The 13,351-nt window shown below is 25.9% G+C and overlaps 1 protein-coding gene across 2 annotated transcripts; it reads right to left on the reverse strand.

Annotated features, from left to right (window-relative positions):
- LOC145834428 (serine carboxypeptidase ctsa-1.1-like) lies at positions 1–5,521 on the reverse strand. 2 transcript variants are annotated; one of them, XM_082941855.1, is made up of 13 exons: positions 5,290–5,521; positions 4,868–4,976; positions 4,465–4,608; positions 3,840–4,004; positions 3,429–3,593; positions 2,953–3,078; positions 2,515–2,694; positions 2,244–2,387; positions 1,730–1,833; positions 1,436–1,508; positions 1,128–1,217; positions 555–656; positions 1–442 (listed from the first exon to the last, which is right to left on the reverse strand). In XM_082941855.1, exons 1-13 carry the CDS (start codon positions 5,475–5,477, stop codon positions 362–364), a joined length of 1,671 nt encoding a protein of 556 aa, XP_082797981.1. In that variant the 5' UTR covers positions 5,478–5,521; the 3' UTR covers positions 1–361. The 2 variants fall into 2 exon arrangements, with proteins under 2 accessions (XP_082797981.1, XP_082797980.1); XM_082941854.1 differs by having other exon boundaries at positions 2,950–3,078.
- Positions 5,522–13,351: the final 7,830 nt, after the last annotated feature.

Genomic DNA, 13,351 nt, shown 5'->3' on the forward strand with positions numbered 1-13,351 from the left:
TGAAACCTGTAATTTTTTTTTAATACGATTGAATAAAATCTTTTTACATCAATGCAGCTCAAGTACACGCACATCATTTGTAATTAGTAAGATTAGTAAGATAGAGTACACAAATTTTAAAATTGTGAAGTTTTAAGGTATAAACAAAACAAAACTTATTGTTTTTATATAAGTTTAATGAAAATTGGGAATCTTTAAAATGTAAATAAAACAAAACTTGTTGTTTTTTTCCTAACTTTTTGAAAAATGTGTCTTTCCCTAGTAAATACCTTTACAACAGTTAAAAAACTAGGTCAAACAAAATTTTTTAGCAACTTCAAGTATAAAACATTGATATTGATCAGCGTCTTGTTCCGGTAATTTATTTATGCTTCGACATGAACCTTCTGACAAGTGTGAACGTTTCAAAAGGTTTGTCAGCTGGTGCCATATGACCTGCACCCTGTAAATTGTAAAGCTCAATTTAAAAAACTTTAGTTGATGACCTACTTATTTATATAGCATATCGGCAAGTTATAACATTTAGCACTGTATTAAATTGTTTTAAAATATACCTTCACGGTTGCAAACCAAAGTTTTTCAAATTTTTCTAGAAATCCCCCAACGTACTTAGAAGTTCCTTTTTTCACATACCACGGAGACCTGTCTTTTGTTCTCTGCACAAGTTATTGTTTTGAATATATAAAAAATATTTTAATAAGGGTTTTATTAATTTTTTTTAAATCAAATATTTAAGTATAAATCAGTCAACTTAGTAATGTATTTTTGTTTAAAACTTTAGACATAGAGTTTTAAATAGCTCTATGCTATCAAAGCAATTTTAGTAAAAAAAACTAAAGAAGATAAATTAACAAGTGTACAACTTTTCCTAAGTTAAAATTAATAATCTAATGATTTTCTTTTTTTTAATCAAGCAATTATGAAATAAGTAAAAAAAGTTTTGAAGGCTAGGTTTGCTTGTTGTTATATGAAAAATAAACAGTTTATTTATAAAATACAAAACTCAAAATTTTAAGTTTTATACGACAATTTTTGTTTTTGTTTATTTAATAGGTTAACGTTCATAAACAGACTAAATTACTAATGATTTAATTTTATTTTTTATATAAGCTGTAAACAAAACTAACTTTTATTTCAGTATTTAGTATAAATTTTTCCCCAGATAAAAATGGACACATTAAGTCATGGTCGCCAAAATATAGTAGAACAGCAACTCCCTGTGTGATATTAAATAGTGAGATTATATTTGTTAGTACTATTAGAAACATTAGATTATACTATTTAAAATTAGATATGCCTTTTCAAAGTTTATCAAAGCTACATTATAAAGTACAACTTATCTAGCTCTGACCACTACTTTATGAAAGTAATGAGTAATGGAACCAGTCAGTTTTATGTTTTGTTAAACTTTTAGTAACTTATTAATTAAGCTAACAGCTTTATTGATATCCTTAATGTATTCAGAAACGTCTGAGACTGTGCGATGATATTTCTTTCCAATATGACTTCTGTTTATGAGAAATAAACTTGTAACTTGTAAAAAAAAAATTTAGTTTGGTATGTTTACTTGGTTGTTTTGATTATGGCTACAAATTTGTAGGTAACTAAAATATAGAAAAGTATTTATAAAGCTTATACACTGTTTGCCATAAAAATAAAACAAATCTTTTAAATTATAAAAAAAAACATATATATTGTTTTTGTTTATTTAAATACTTTCTCAACTAACGAGCATGCGTCGAACTTGATGTTTTTAGCGTGAATAGCTTTCTTAACATCGGCACGTTCAAAGTACTGACTGAATTTTATATTCAATTGACAAGTTGCTTCATCCTGGTTTTATAGTATAAAGTTTTTAGTTAAGCTAATTTTACTAGTTTTAGCTTTTAATAATTTCTAGAGTATGTTTTCTCAATTTAAAAAAAAAATTGTGCACAGTATATCATTAAACAGAAAAGACTAAGTTTACTTAAATATTATCATTCACTAATTTTTAAAATACTTATGTTGTTACAGTTTAGTTGTTTCCATTGACATTAGACGTGCTAAAACTCAATAAGAAACGTTAACAATTAGACTACAACACAAACCAAAATAAAAATCTATTGCTCAATATACTCATTCATACTACTAAATCAAGTGCAAACTTTGAAATGCAAAAGCTTGAACACTCAAAGTAGATCTTATCTTATAAAAAGGCTAATTGAAACCTAAACAGTCTTTAGAATATCACAAGTACTCACGAAACCATGTATGCTATCAACGTAGTGCTGTAGAAAGTTTTTCAACTTCATAACAGTTCTGTTTGTTTTTCCCATTTTCTCAAATCTTTCCAAGTAACTTGTTCCTGGTAGCATTCCGTTGTTCATGTTCTCAATAGTTAGTGCCTAAGTGTTTTTTTTAAGTAAAATAAACTAAATCGTTCGAAATGATTATGTTAGTCAGCTTTTAAATTAACATGAATTAGTAAGGCATTAACTAAATAGATTTAGTTGTATATCAAAAATATCTAACAGGTTCGTCTGCATTAACTTCGTCAATTAGCTTTTTTATTTCATCAAACGTCATTTTTATTTCCACATCTTCATAGTCTTCGTGGTCTTCATACCCCAGTAAACCGAAATCGAAGTAAATATCTTCTTCGTAAGCGTAATCATAGGAGTAATCATATGTTGAATTGTAGTCTGAATCTTGCTAAAGTTTGCGAAAAAGTTCTTATTTAAAAACAGAAGCTCTATTTCTTGTTTTATTTTTTTCTTTTAAAAAAATTTAAAAGTTAACATTGTTAATTGTGAGCTTGCAAAAGTTGTTATTTTTCTTTTTAATTGATAGTTATTACAACTATAATTTGCTTTCTACATGTTAAGTTTTTATAGATTTGTGTGCATATGAGCAATGAATTAATTTATTAAAGTATACAAAATCCTCAAATCTATCAAATATACAAACCACTTCATACGCGGGTTCTTCGAATTCTTCTTCCGCAACTTTTTGCACTGGCACCTTGCACGGGCTATCTTGCGCGTAATTGTACACTGAAAGTGCCGGATTGTCAAAAAGTGAACTGAATTTTCGTTCCTGCAAAAGTATTAACAAAAATATGTAAAACTTTTTACAAAAAGATGAAGTATTTGAAAGTGTTGAATAGAACAAACGGCTTTCATTTAACTTAAAATCTTAAGTGTCCTAAAACTTTATTAATAAAAACACAAATACAAAATAAAACTCTTGAAATACAAATTTGACCATAAAAAATAAGAAGCTTTTACTTAAGATATTTTTTAGTAAAAAACAGTTAAGATTGCCTTAAAAAGCTTTTACTTTACTAGTCGACAAAAATAACAACAAAAAATTAAAAGCAATAAACCTCTCATTATCAGTTTTAAATTATTTTTAATGTCAACGTATAGTAATAGAAACAAGCTCACTGCTCTTGCGCAACCACGCCGTCTTTTTTTCGATTTCGTCTTGCACACATCGCTCTTTAGTTGGTCGAAGAGTGGGCGACCAATGAAACCGTGAGAATAAAAATAGTCCACCCTCGACTCGTCGTTGAGCTGCATCCCTAAAAGGGGATTTCCGAGAAGAATTCCCTGCGTGGCTCGGTTTAAAAAAACGAAATTTATTGCATAAAAAGCTATTATTGTAATTGAAATAATTATTTGTTTACTTTTTGTAAGTTGTGATTTCTGAATAGTATTAAGTGCTTCTATGTACTTTTCAAAGTTTTTTGTAATAAAAAAAACGATAAACGAAATTGTTTAAAACCTGTCAAAGATTTTTTGTAGACATTCAAACAAGTAATTTAGTAGAACAAATTTAAAAACTTTTATTTATACCTTTAGATTTTTCGCAATAGTTTTGTTGTCTTTTACTATTTCAGCTGCCAGCATCGGAAGGTAGATACCCGCATAACTTTCACCGGCCAAGTACAATTCGGCATTTTGAAATCTCGGGTAAAGCGTGAAAAAGTGCTTAAGAGCCTTCAATGTTGATATCGATGTCTGTTAGGTAATAATAAATTTCAATTGTAATGAAAAAGTTAATGTTAGTTTTAACTTTAAACAAATAAATCTATAAAACGTAATTACGTCTAAAATTCTACTGCTTAAAAGTTTTTTAAAGCAAAAACAACATATTAACATGTTATTTATTATTTTTTTATTTTAGTACAAGTTAAAACTAATCAAAAAAATTAAGTATACAGGTATAGTTGTTCAGGTAATTGCTTTGACTGCTTGTATATCTAATCTTACTAATGATTAAAGTTAAACCTTTCACTTAAAGCTTAAATCCAAAAAATTATTAAAAATAGCAAACACAATTTTGAAAATTCTAATGTTTTATTTTATTCCCCTTTGTCTCAATGCCATTTTATTTTTTGATTGTTTTGACACCGATTACATTTGATGTATTTGTGTAACTTGCTAAGATACCTAGCTTTAAGAAATATGAAATAGTTACCCTTTCATCACTGAGGTCGTCAGCTTTGGTGTTTCCCTTTGTGTAGGAGAAGCCTGTGCCCACTGGTGAGTCTAAGTACAAGGTGGCACCCAGTCGGTTCCAACTGTGTTTGTTTCTTTCCAATGCTTTCTTTTCCGAGTTGTACTGCGTAAGGATTATATGCATTAATTTCAATTAAGTCAGAAAAAGGATAAAGCAGTTTGATTAAGTTCTATAACATAGACAGTAATAATTAAATTAAGTTTTTGCTAAAACCTTCGTGTTTTTTATTTAAATTAAAGTTAAAACTTTTGTTAGAAATTTTTGGGTTTATTCTTTTTGGAAAGTTTAACCCGTAATGAAAAAGCTAAAATACTTTTGTTAACTTATAAATACATTAATCAAAAATTGACTCTAATCTAACATCAAATGGACCATTTTCTTTCATAAGACCGAACAAGGAGCTACAACCGGGACCCCCATTCAGCCACAAAATGAGTCTTTCGTCACTTCTGCTTTCCGCTTCATTCAACCTGTGACGTCATAAACAATGTTTTAACACAATTGTAATTCTTACAACTTTTAGCCTACCTATCTTTGTTAAGACTAGATAATAACTAGACTTTTATGAAAACTATCAATTAACATCTAATATATACTTGTTATATTCTTTGTAATTGTTCAGTGAAGGAGATTTTTCTTTTTTGCTTATTTACTTTTTAATCGAATATACAACAAATTTACAAACTTAAACCAATTGGAATCCAATTTGTACTATATAAAGTCAATTCCTAAAATCAAAATTATAGCAACAACAAATTGGGTTTTCAAACACTAAAAAACTACCAGTAAAACAGCTGGTCTCCGTTACCGCTGTCCAAGTAGCCTGAGTACATGTAAAACTTGGGCATCTTGTGGACGCCAGGAAGCCTGGATATTCTCTCCCGCCTGTGCCTGTTTCCGTTCCTCCTTCTTCTGCTTCCATTGCTTGCAAATGCTGTTGCGATGATAAGGAGCACCAGCAAAAATTTCATTCTTGTTGGCGCGAGCTCAAATAAAATACTTTTTCTAAAGCTGCGAGCTTGTGTGAATGAATTTGTAAGTTAAGAATTGAAAATTTTGAAATAGGAGCAAGTTGATTGAAAGTTTTCAAACCTTTTAAAACTTTGCATTAAAGCTTTACAGTAAGCTTGTTCAATATGATATTTCACATTTACGTATTAAAAACAATATATGCATTTTTATTAGTATTAAAACAACCGACTTTAGGAAAAATATCAAGTTTGTATGGATCGAACATATGTATTCTAAACTTGTTTCAATTTAATAACCTACTGTTGTATGTAAAAAATAAAGCTGTATATAAATATCATAACTTTTAAAGCTTAATAAATATTAAACCCTTAAATATATAAAACATAAGTTCTGACGTTTCAAAATTAGATATAGTGAACATATAGTTTTTTCAATACAAAATACTTTTAAGTTGCAATAAAAGAAAAGCTTTTTATAAGAAGAATCTACTAAAATGCAACATGTTTTTTATTTACAAAATTAGATCTGAACTAGTTTGTCTAAAGTTTATATCTTATAGTTAAGAAGCTCAGCTATTTTATTTAACTAAAGATTTGTTATATTTTTAATTTAAAAACAAAAAGCTTCAAAAGTTTTGGTTAGCTGTTTTGAAACAAGTAATTTCAATGTTTTAAAGAAAAGCTAAATCTGCAAAAACTTAAATCTTACTTTCTACTGTTGTATAAAAACTAAAACATCTATAAAGAATAAAATTTAATTACGATTTATCTTGATATTAACCTTTAGTAACATAAATTTATCTAAAAATTACTTTAATTAAAAAAGCATTAGACGTTAGAAATTTTTAATGCAGCTTATGACTATTACAACTAAAGTATAGATTGTAATTCTAAAAACAGTGTATGCATAAAAAGCCCTTTTATAGACAAAAAGTACTTTATAACTTTACCTGACTAATTTGTTATAAAACGTTTAAGTCTCTAAATACTTTTTGTTCAATATATTTTTGTTCTCAATTGCAAACTCTATTCTTTTTACGCGGTCATCAACTTATATGTTGCAATAAGTTTACTTCATTTCCGCTAGGTCAAAAACAAGTACAAGAAAAATTGGCAACAAACTGTCCTTAACAGTTAATAAAATCACGAAAAATTGATTTGTTCTGTTAAATGATGTTTTCCTGACTAATGAACTTGACGTTGTCATCAAACCGTCATATAACAACTTCTGGAAGCAGCACATGTTTAAATACAACTAACAACATGACTTTCAACTATCAATGACGAGCATATTGTCATTAATTTACTCAGCAAACGATTGTTTGCATTTTCTTATCTGAAACATTTTTAATCACGCAATTTAAATCATGATTCCTGTCAAAACGTGCAAAGAATTAACTGCTTACTTCAAAGATGTAGTCAAGTATTTAAAAAAAAAAGTTAGAATTACTGGAAAGGAAAAGTAGTTAGAATACTGTCGTGGACCGTTTAAAAAACTAAATAAAATACTGTTTTAAAAAAGAAAAATACAAAAATTACAGAAAAAACTTTTATATATGCACTAAATTATCTGTCACACAAAAACATAATTTTAGGTAAAGCAGATATAAATATACATCGTGATGATATTTAAAAACTTTATAATCGATATTTAAATTTAGACAATAGCTGTTATTTTTGTTTGTTATTATGTATTTGTAAATATATGTATAACAACAAAACACGAAAAAGATTAAAATACGAAAATATAAACACTTAATAAATATTAGTACTATAAAATTAATTTATAGTATGAGTCTTTATAGAATCCTTTTTTTAAAACTTTTTAAGCTTATTTACGTGATATCATATATATATATATATATATATATATATACATATAGTATACTTTATATGTGTGAATAAACTAAAAAATAAACTGTTTGCAAAAACATAAAAGCATTTTTTAATGTAAAACTAACTAAATTTTATAATAAAAACAGAAACATTTAAAGTAATAGTTTAAAATAGCTAACAAAGTTTATCAATAAAAAAGCTAAACTGAATATCTGTTAGCAACTTTTTAATTTCTATACTAAATACTATTTCGTACTTTAAACTTTTTTAACCTATGCTTTTTTAATTTACTTACATTTTATATAAATTTCACTTTTTTTTTCAATTGTTTATTATTTTAATTTCAAAAAGGCAAACGCTTTAAAATAAATACAATTTATTATGAAATATGCTTTTTTGCATGTATTTTAATATCTTAAAAACTGGAAATAAAATACTACTCTAAAGTATAGCTAAGTAGCTTTATTTTATTTTATCCAGATTTAAATTAGTTTAAAAGAACTTAAAAAGTGTATATTATTAAAAAAGTAAAATACAACAATTTTAAATGGCTACACTATCTGAAAAGGCGTTATTGTTTTATAAAATGACTTTTTGTGTTTATGTTTTATGAAAGTTTTGAAATTTTTTTTGTTAAAAATGAACTACCTTTAAAAATAATTAACAATTAAATTTCTAAAATATATACTTAAAAATTTTAATTGGTTCTAAAACGTAATAATGACTAAAAAAAAAGTTTAAGTAAAAATATTAATGAAACATGATCAAAACGAAGCAAATTAGTTTGGAATATAAAGGCAAAAATACTGAAGTTTACTCGGTTTATCATAATTATGAAATTTCCTTGTACTAAAATAGTATACGGTTATGCAGAGTAAAAGTTTAATCATTGGTTTATTGTAATTTGTATGTATTCAATTTTAAAATTTTCATGGTTTTGATAAGAAGTAATTTATTGCTGTAAAGAATATTTTAAAATAACGTCATTTGAATTGAAATGAAAACACAAAGAAACTTATATTTTAACCAAGTAAATAATTAACAGTTTTTTCAAGTTCACTTCAGTTTAGAAATAATTATCAACGATTAGCACGAATGTAGCTTTGATGATTTTTAAATAATGCAGATTTCGAAAACATTGTCCGGATTCTAATGTTATGGATCCGGTAGATCACGAATATACTTTATTCGTTTTATCTTTTTCTTGTTATAGCTGATTTTTTCATCGTTTTTTTGACTGCTAAGCTCTTTTTATCTTTTTTGTCACTAATGTGCGAGATAATATATTTTGGAACATGCTCTTTTGTTCTTGTTTTTAGGTGACGCGAAGTTTGTCCTATGAAACTACTTTCACAGAAACATTTAAACTTAAAAAATTCTTCTGGTAACATTATGCCTTTTCCTGATCGTTGGAGTATTGGTTTAGACTTAAAAAAGTGATTTTTATTATTACAACATTATTATTTTATATTTTTAAACAATTGTTAAGGCTTTCTACTTTATTTGATTTTACCATAATGCACTTAAAATGACTAACAAAAATTTATTAGTTCATTATTAGTTCTTATAATAAGTTACTTATTTGAACTACCCGTATGTCTTTTTCAATCTTTGATATTATTTTGAAAGTTCCAAAAACAATCATATTAGTTTGTAAAAGTGTTTTATTGAATAAGTATACTTAATTTTTTCTAACAACTGGTATTAAAATCTTAGCTAAGGTAAGTTTTCGAAAAGGTTTTTCATTGTATTACAAAATATTTTTCATAATTTAAAATGTTTATATTTTATCTGATGTTTTATTTTTGTAACTTTATTAACTTAAACTAAGTTTGTTCTTAAGGTTTTTACTTCTTTTCAATGAGTATTTGGTTTATTACCATCAATTTTTCACACATAATATGTATTTTTTTAGTCAGAAAGATAAAATATTATTTGATTAGGTAAAATTTTGCGTAAATAGTCCTGTACTTTAAACTGTGAATGTGTAGTATGACTCGATTACCAAAAGGTTTGTTCGTTCACAAGGTACTACAAAGATGTCTGTATAAAGCACTTTAATATGTTCAAAATTATTTTACTTTAGTTACAGTAAAGTTATGTACTAAACTATTATTTTTCTCTATATTTTTCTATACCATCAAAAATTATTTTGCTTATGGTTTTATCTTATAATATTAAATAGCTTTTGTTATAATTTAGCATTTTTAAGTGTAGTCTTTTCAAATAAACAAATAATCTATGTTAATTTTACTAAAAGCTTTTTAATAACTTTTGCAACCTCTTTTAATGTGTTTGTTTCTCTCAACTAGGAATTTTTGTTTACTTATTCTCCTAATGTACTACCTGTAACGTTTTTTTTATTTAAAATGATTCAAAGATTCAAAAAGCAATACAAATAGTTAGTTTTATGACATTGTCTTCTACAATTTAAGCATAATTTGTAGTAAAATGTGTTATAAAAAACCTAAAATTAAATGTTACTAAACTTTTTGTTAAATTTTATTTTTTTTGTAGAAACATAAGTTTTTAGCTCTGCAGTTTACTCACATTTATTAGTGTTTAGTAAGTTATTGTAATTGTTTTATAAAGCACTATTAAAAAGTTTACATTCAATATTTAGCTGTTTTATTGCAACTATTTAACAACATAAAAAATTCAATTGTTAAAGAAATATATTTTAGTAATACACATCAGTATTTACTCTCTTCTCTTGTATGCAAAAAACATCTAAGCTTTCGGAAATTTTAATTAATTCGTAAAATTAACTATGTTTACTTATCTATTTAGAGTTTAAAAAAATTACTAATAATTTCTTTAAAATAAAAGTTTTTCTCAACTTTTATAAAAATTACTTTTTATGTACTAACCTTTTTTACTACTCTAAAAATTATAATCTGTTTTTTATGTACAATTTGTGTTATTAAAATTTTTGTGAATATTTCTAGAAAAGTACTAAGTTACAAAAACATTTAAAATCATCAATGGGACTACTACATGCCATAACTTTCATAGCAGTTCTTATAGTCATATCACTTTTTATTAAATAAAGTTTACAAACTATTACAAAAGAGTTTTTACATTTATCGTAGAAACTTATTAGATGTTTACAAAAGCGCAAATTTGACGTTGATAACTTCTTCGAGCTTAACTTCATTCAAAGCGGTTTAGGAAGCTGTGGAATGATTTCGTCAATGTCATTACTGGCAAACAACCCAGATCTTCCAAAAAAAAAGATACACCTACAACTCAAAAGTTGAGCAAATGAACCTTATTATCCCCAAAAAATACATCAAAGTTTGTTTTCAACTTTTATAAAAACGGTAAACCGTATAGTGTTACTGTAGATGATTCTTTTATTTTTATAAGTATTTGGATGTTTCTGTTTAGGTGGAACAGGTTGTATCACAGCAAAAGCTACAACCAGATTTTCGTTGGTCCGTTGCTCGAAAAAGCATTAGTTGAACTACTTTTTAATGAAAATTATTAATTAGCACGTGGCGTCAGACCAGTTAAGATTTTCTCAAGTTTTTCTTTGAAGATTTTTTTTAAATAATCTAAGTGTTCTGGAATATATACTTCAGGATATAATAACTTCAATTAAAAGAAATAATTCTCTTATGACAATATCGTTTAAAAAAGTTAAAGTGGAAAACAATTTATAAAAAAAGCATGTTTAAACTTTGGTTGACTTCACAGAAGATAGAGTCGAGCTGTACGATCCTTATAGAAAATTTGTAAAATACCAATGAAAACTTACATCGAAAACTTAAAACTATTGTTTTTTTCGTAAACAGTCGACAAAAATGTTTAGAACACCATGTATAAAAACCGTAAACGAATTCTCTGGCTTATTTAAAGAAGTAAATATCGATAATAAGCACTCATGTGTTAATTACATTTCTATAGTTGAAGAAGATGAGACGAAAGTTTTTATTAGCTTTATTAGCAATGATTACAATGATGTCATAAAACATATTTTCAAAATTCCTGAAAAAAAAATATTTAGACATACGTACAAACACTTAAAGTGTTATATAGCTAAAATGACCTGGGCGTCATCATTGCAAAGACGTTTAAACATCGGAAATTATATTATCAAGTTTGAGCAATACACGGTAGAAGAAAAAGAGGTTCTTATTTTCAAAAGTATTTCACATAAAAAAAAACAATTTTGGTTTTGTTTGGCTGCCTAAAGAAATGCATAGTGAAGAAGTTTGTTTGTAGAAGACACCAGATTGATTCAGTTTGCTAGTGAACCCGATTTACTATTTTTACTATTCCTGGACAAGATATTTAACTGTATCCGCGGTGTTTGACTCGATAGTCGAATTTTTTTTTTCGTTCAGCAGGTCCTTAAATCAAATTTGTTAAGTGCTTTTTTTGTCGTTGTATAAACAATTTATAAAACTCTTAATGTTAGTTAATGTTTTTTACTGACTGCAACATTTACATTTATAGATTTTAGTAATTTCGTAACAAAGAATTCATTTTATCCATAGTTTTGTATTTGAATTTATTTAGATATGTTGTCGTAAATTACAAAAATTTTTCTCAATAAATGTTTAGCTCAGCTATTAGATTTGTAGTAAAGTTAGTAAAGTTTTAGATTATTTTCGGCAAAGCTGAGATGTTTTCACGCAACCACAATTAACAATGTATAGTCGGGTTGGCTTAGTTCAGTGCCCGAATAGATAAAAATTGTTTAATAATGTTCTAAAATTTAGTTAACTAAAAAAACACAGAAAAAATATTTGGTACTTTTAAGTTTAATTTACTGCTTAAGACCTGTATTTTACAGTTTTACTAAAAATGTATGCTAAAACTTTCATACATAGAATATGGTTTTATCTGTTAATAAAAAATCTGCTAAAAATAATAGTAGTATAGATATTTTTTTTAATCAATTTGATTTAGAACTATTGAAACTTGTCGAAATCAGTTTAGTTATCTAGTTCAAAAGTGCACTTAAATATCTTCAACATTACACTCTAGCACTTATTTACTTTAATTTTTTGAGCTTTGTACTACATACAGGTTTTTTACATAAGAAATACTAAATTAATATAAAGAAAAAAAAAAAAACGACCGAGAGTAAAAGTTAGGTTACGGGTAACAGTGAAGTAAAAATAAAATGAATAAAAATTAAAACTCATAGAAAATAATATTAGACTAAAAAGTTTTTCGACCCGTGCAAAAGTCTCTTCCTTCAAAACTGTCTTTGTGCAAAATTGACACCGAGAGAAAGTGTCTTCGTGCAAAAATGTCCCTTCGTGCATATTTTACACCTACCCCAATAAACATTGTTTATAAAAGTAGTTTATTTTTTATTTAAAAACTTACTAAATACCATAAGACTTAATATATAACTTTTTCATTTACTTGTGAAAAATTCATAATAAAGGTTCTAGCATTATTTTTTAAGTTTTTACAAAAGCCTGAAGCTGAAGTAAACTATTCAATTTTTTTTTTAATAAAATTTGACGAATAGCTAACAAATTTTTTATTGTAGAACTTTTTTTTATAATTAAATAAATTAACAAAGCAAGTTTAAAACACTTTATAGTACAAATACTAATACTATAAGAAATACTAAGAATAAATTTTACAATATTAAACTAGATAAACTTTTAATATTAGCAACAAAACGATTTTTTTTTATTAACAATGTTTTTTGTATCTTTTACTAAGTATCTATACGAATAAATTATTAAAGTGATTAATTTTGTTCAATACCTAAAACGCTGCTGTTTTTTAATTTAACTATACTAACAACTTAGTAGTTAAATTCATTGCAATAAAAAAAATTTAGAATTTATGAATGCCTTGATACACGTTATTACTAAAATAATTTTATAAAACTAAACAATTTTTAAATAAAATTACCAAAACTAAGTAAAATGCATATTTTACATATTGATAGCTAAATTTAAACGATTCTTAAACTATTTAAGAATATATAATTTAAAACTTACTTTACTTAAGTTTTGAATTTTCCTAACTGAAGGTGACATTTAAAAAATCGTATGGGTATGATA

The sequence above is a fragment of the Thalia democratica genome, chromosome 4 (genome assembly GCF_965202585.1).
Source record: "Thalia democratica chromosome 4, ktThaDemo2.hap1.1, whole genome shotgun sequence".
Lineage (NCBI taxonomy): Eukaryota > Metazoa > Chordata > Thaliacea > Salpida > Salpidae > Thalia > Thalia democratica.

Bases quoted from the DNA above. Each gene is read 5' to 3' on its own strand.
- LOC145834428 (XM_082941854.1), bottom strand. From the start codon at position 5,477: ATGAAATTTTTGCTGGTGCTCCTTATCATCGCAACAGCATTTGCAAGC. The intron at 4,977-5,289 runs GTAGTTTTTTAG...ATGACGTCACAG, and splicing joins GGAGACCAGCTGTTTTACTG to GTTGAATGAAGCGGAAAGCA. The intron at 1,834-2,243 runs GTGAGTACTTGT...CTATAAAACCAG, and splicing joins TTGATAGCATACATGGTTTC to GATGAAGCAACTTGTCAATT.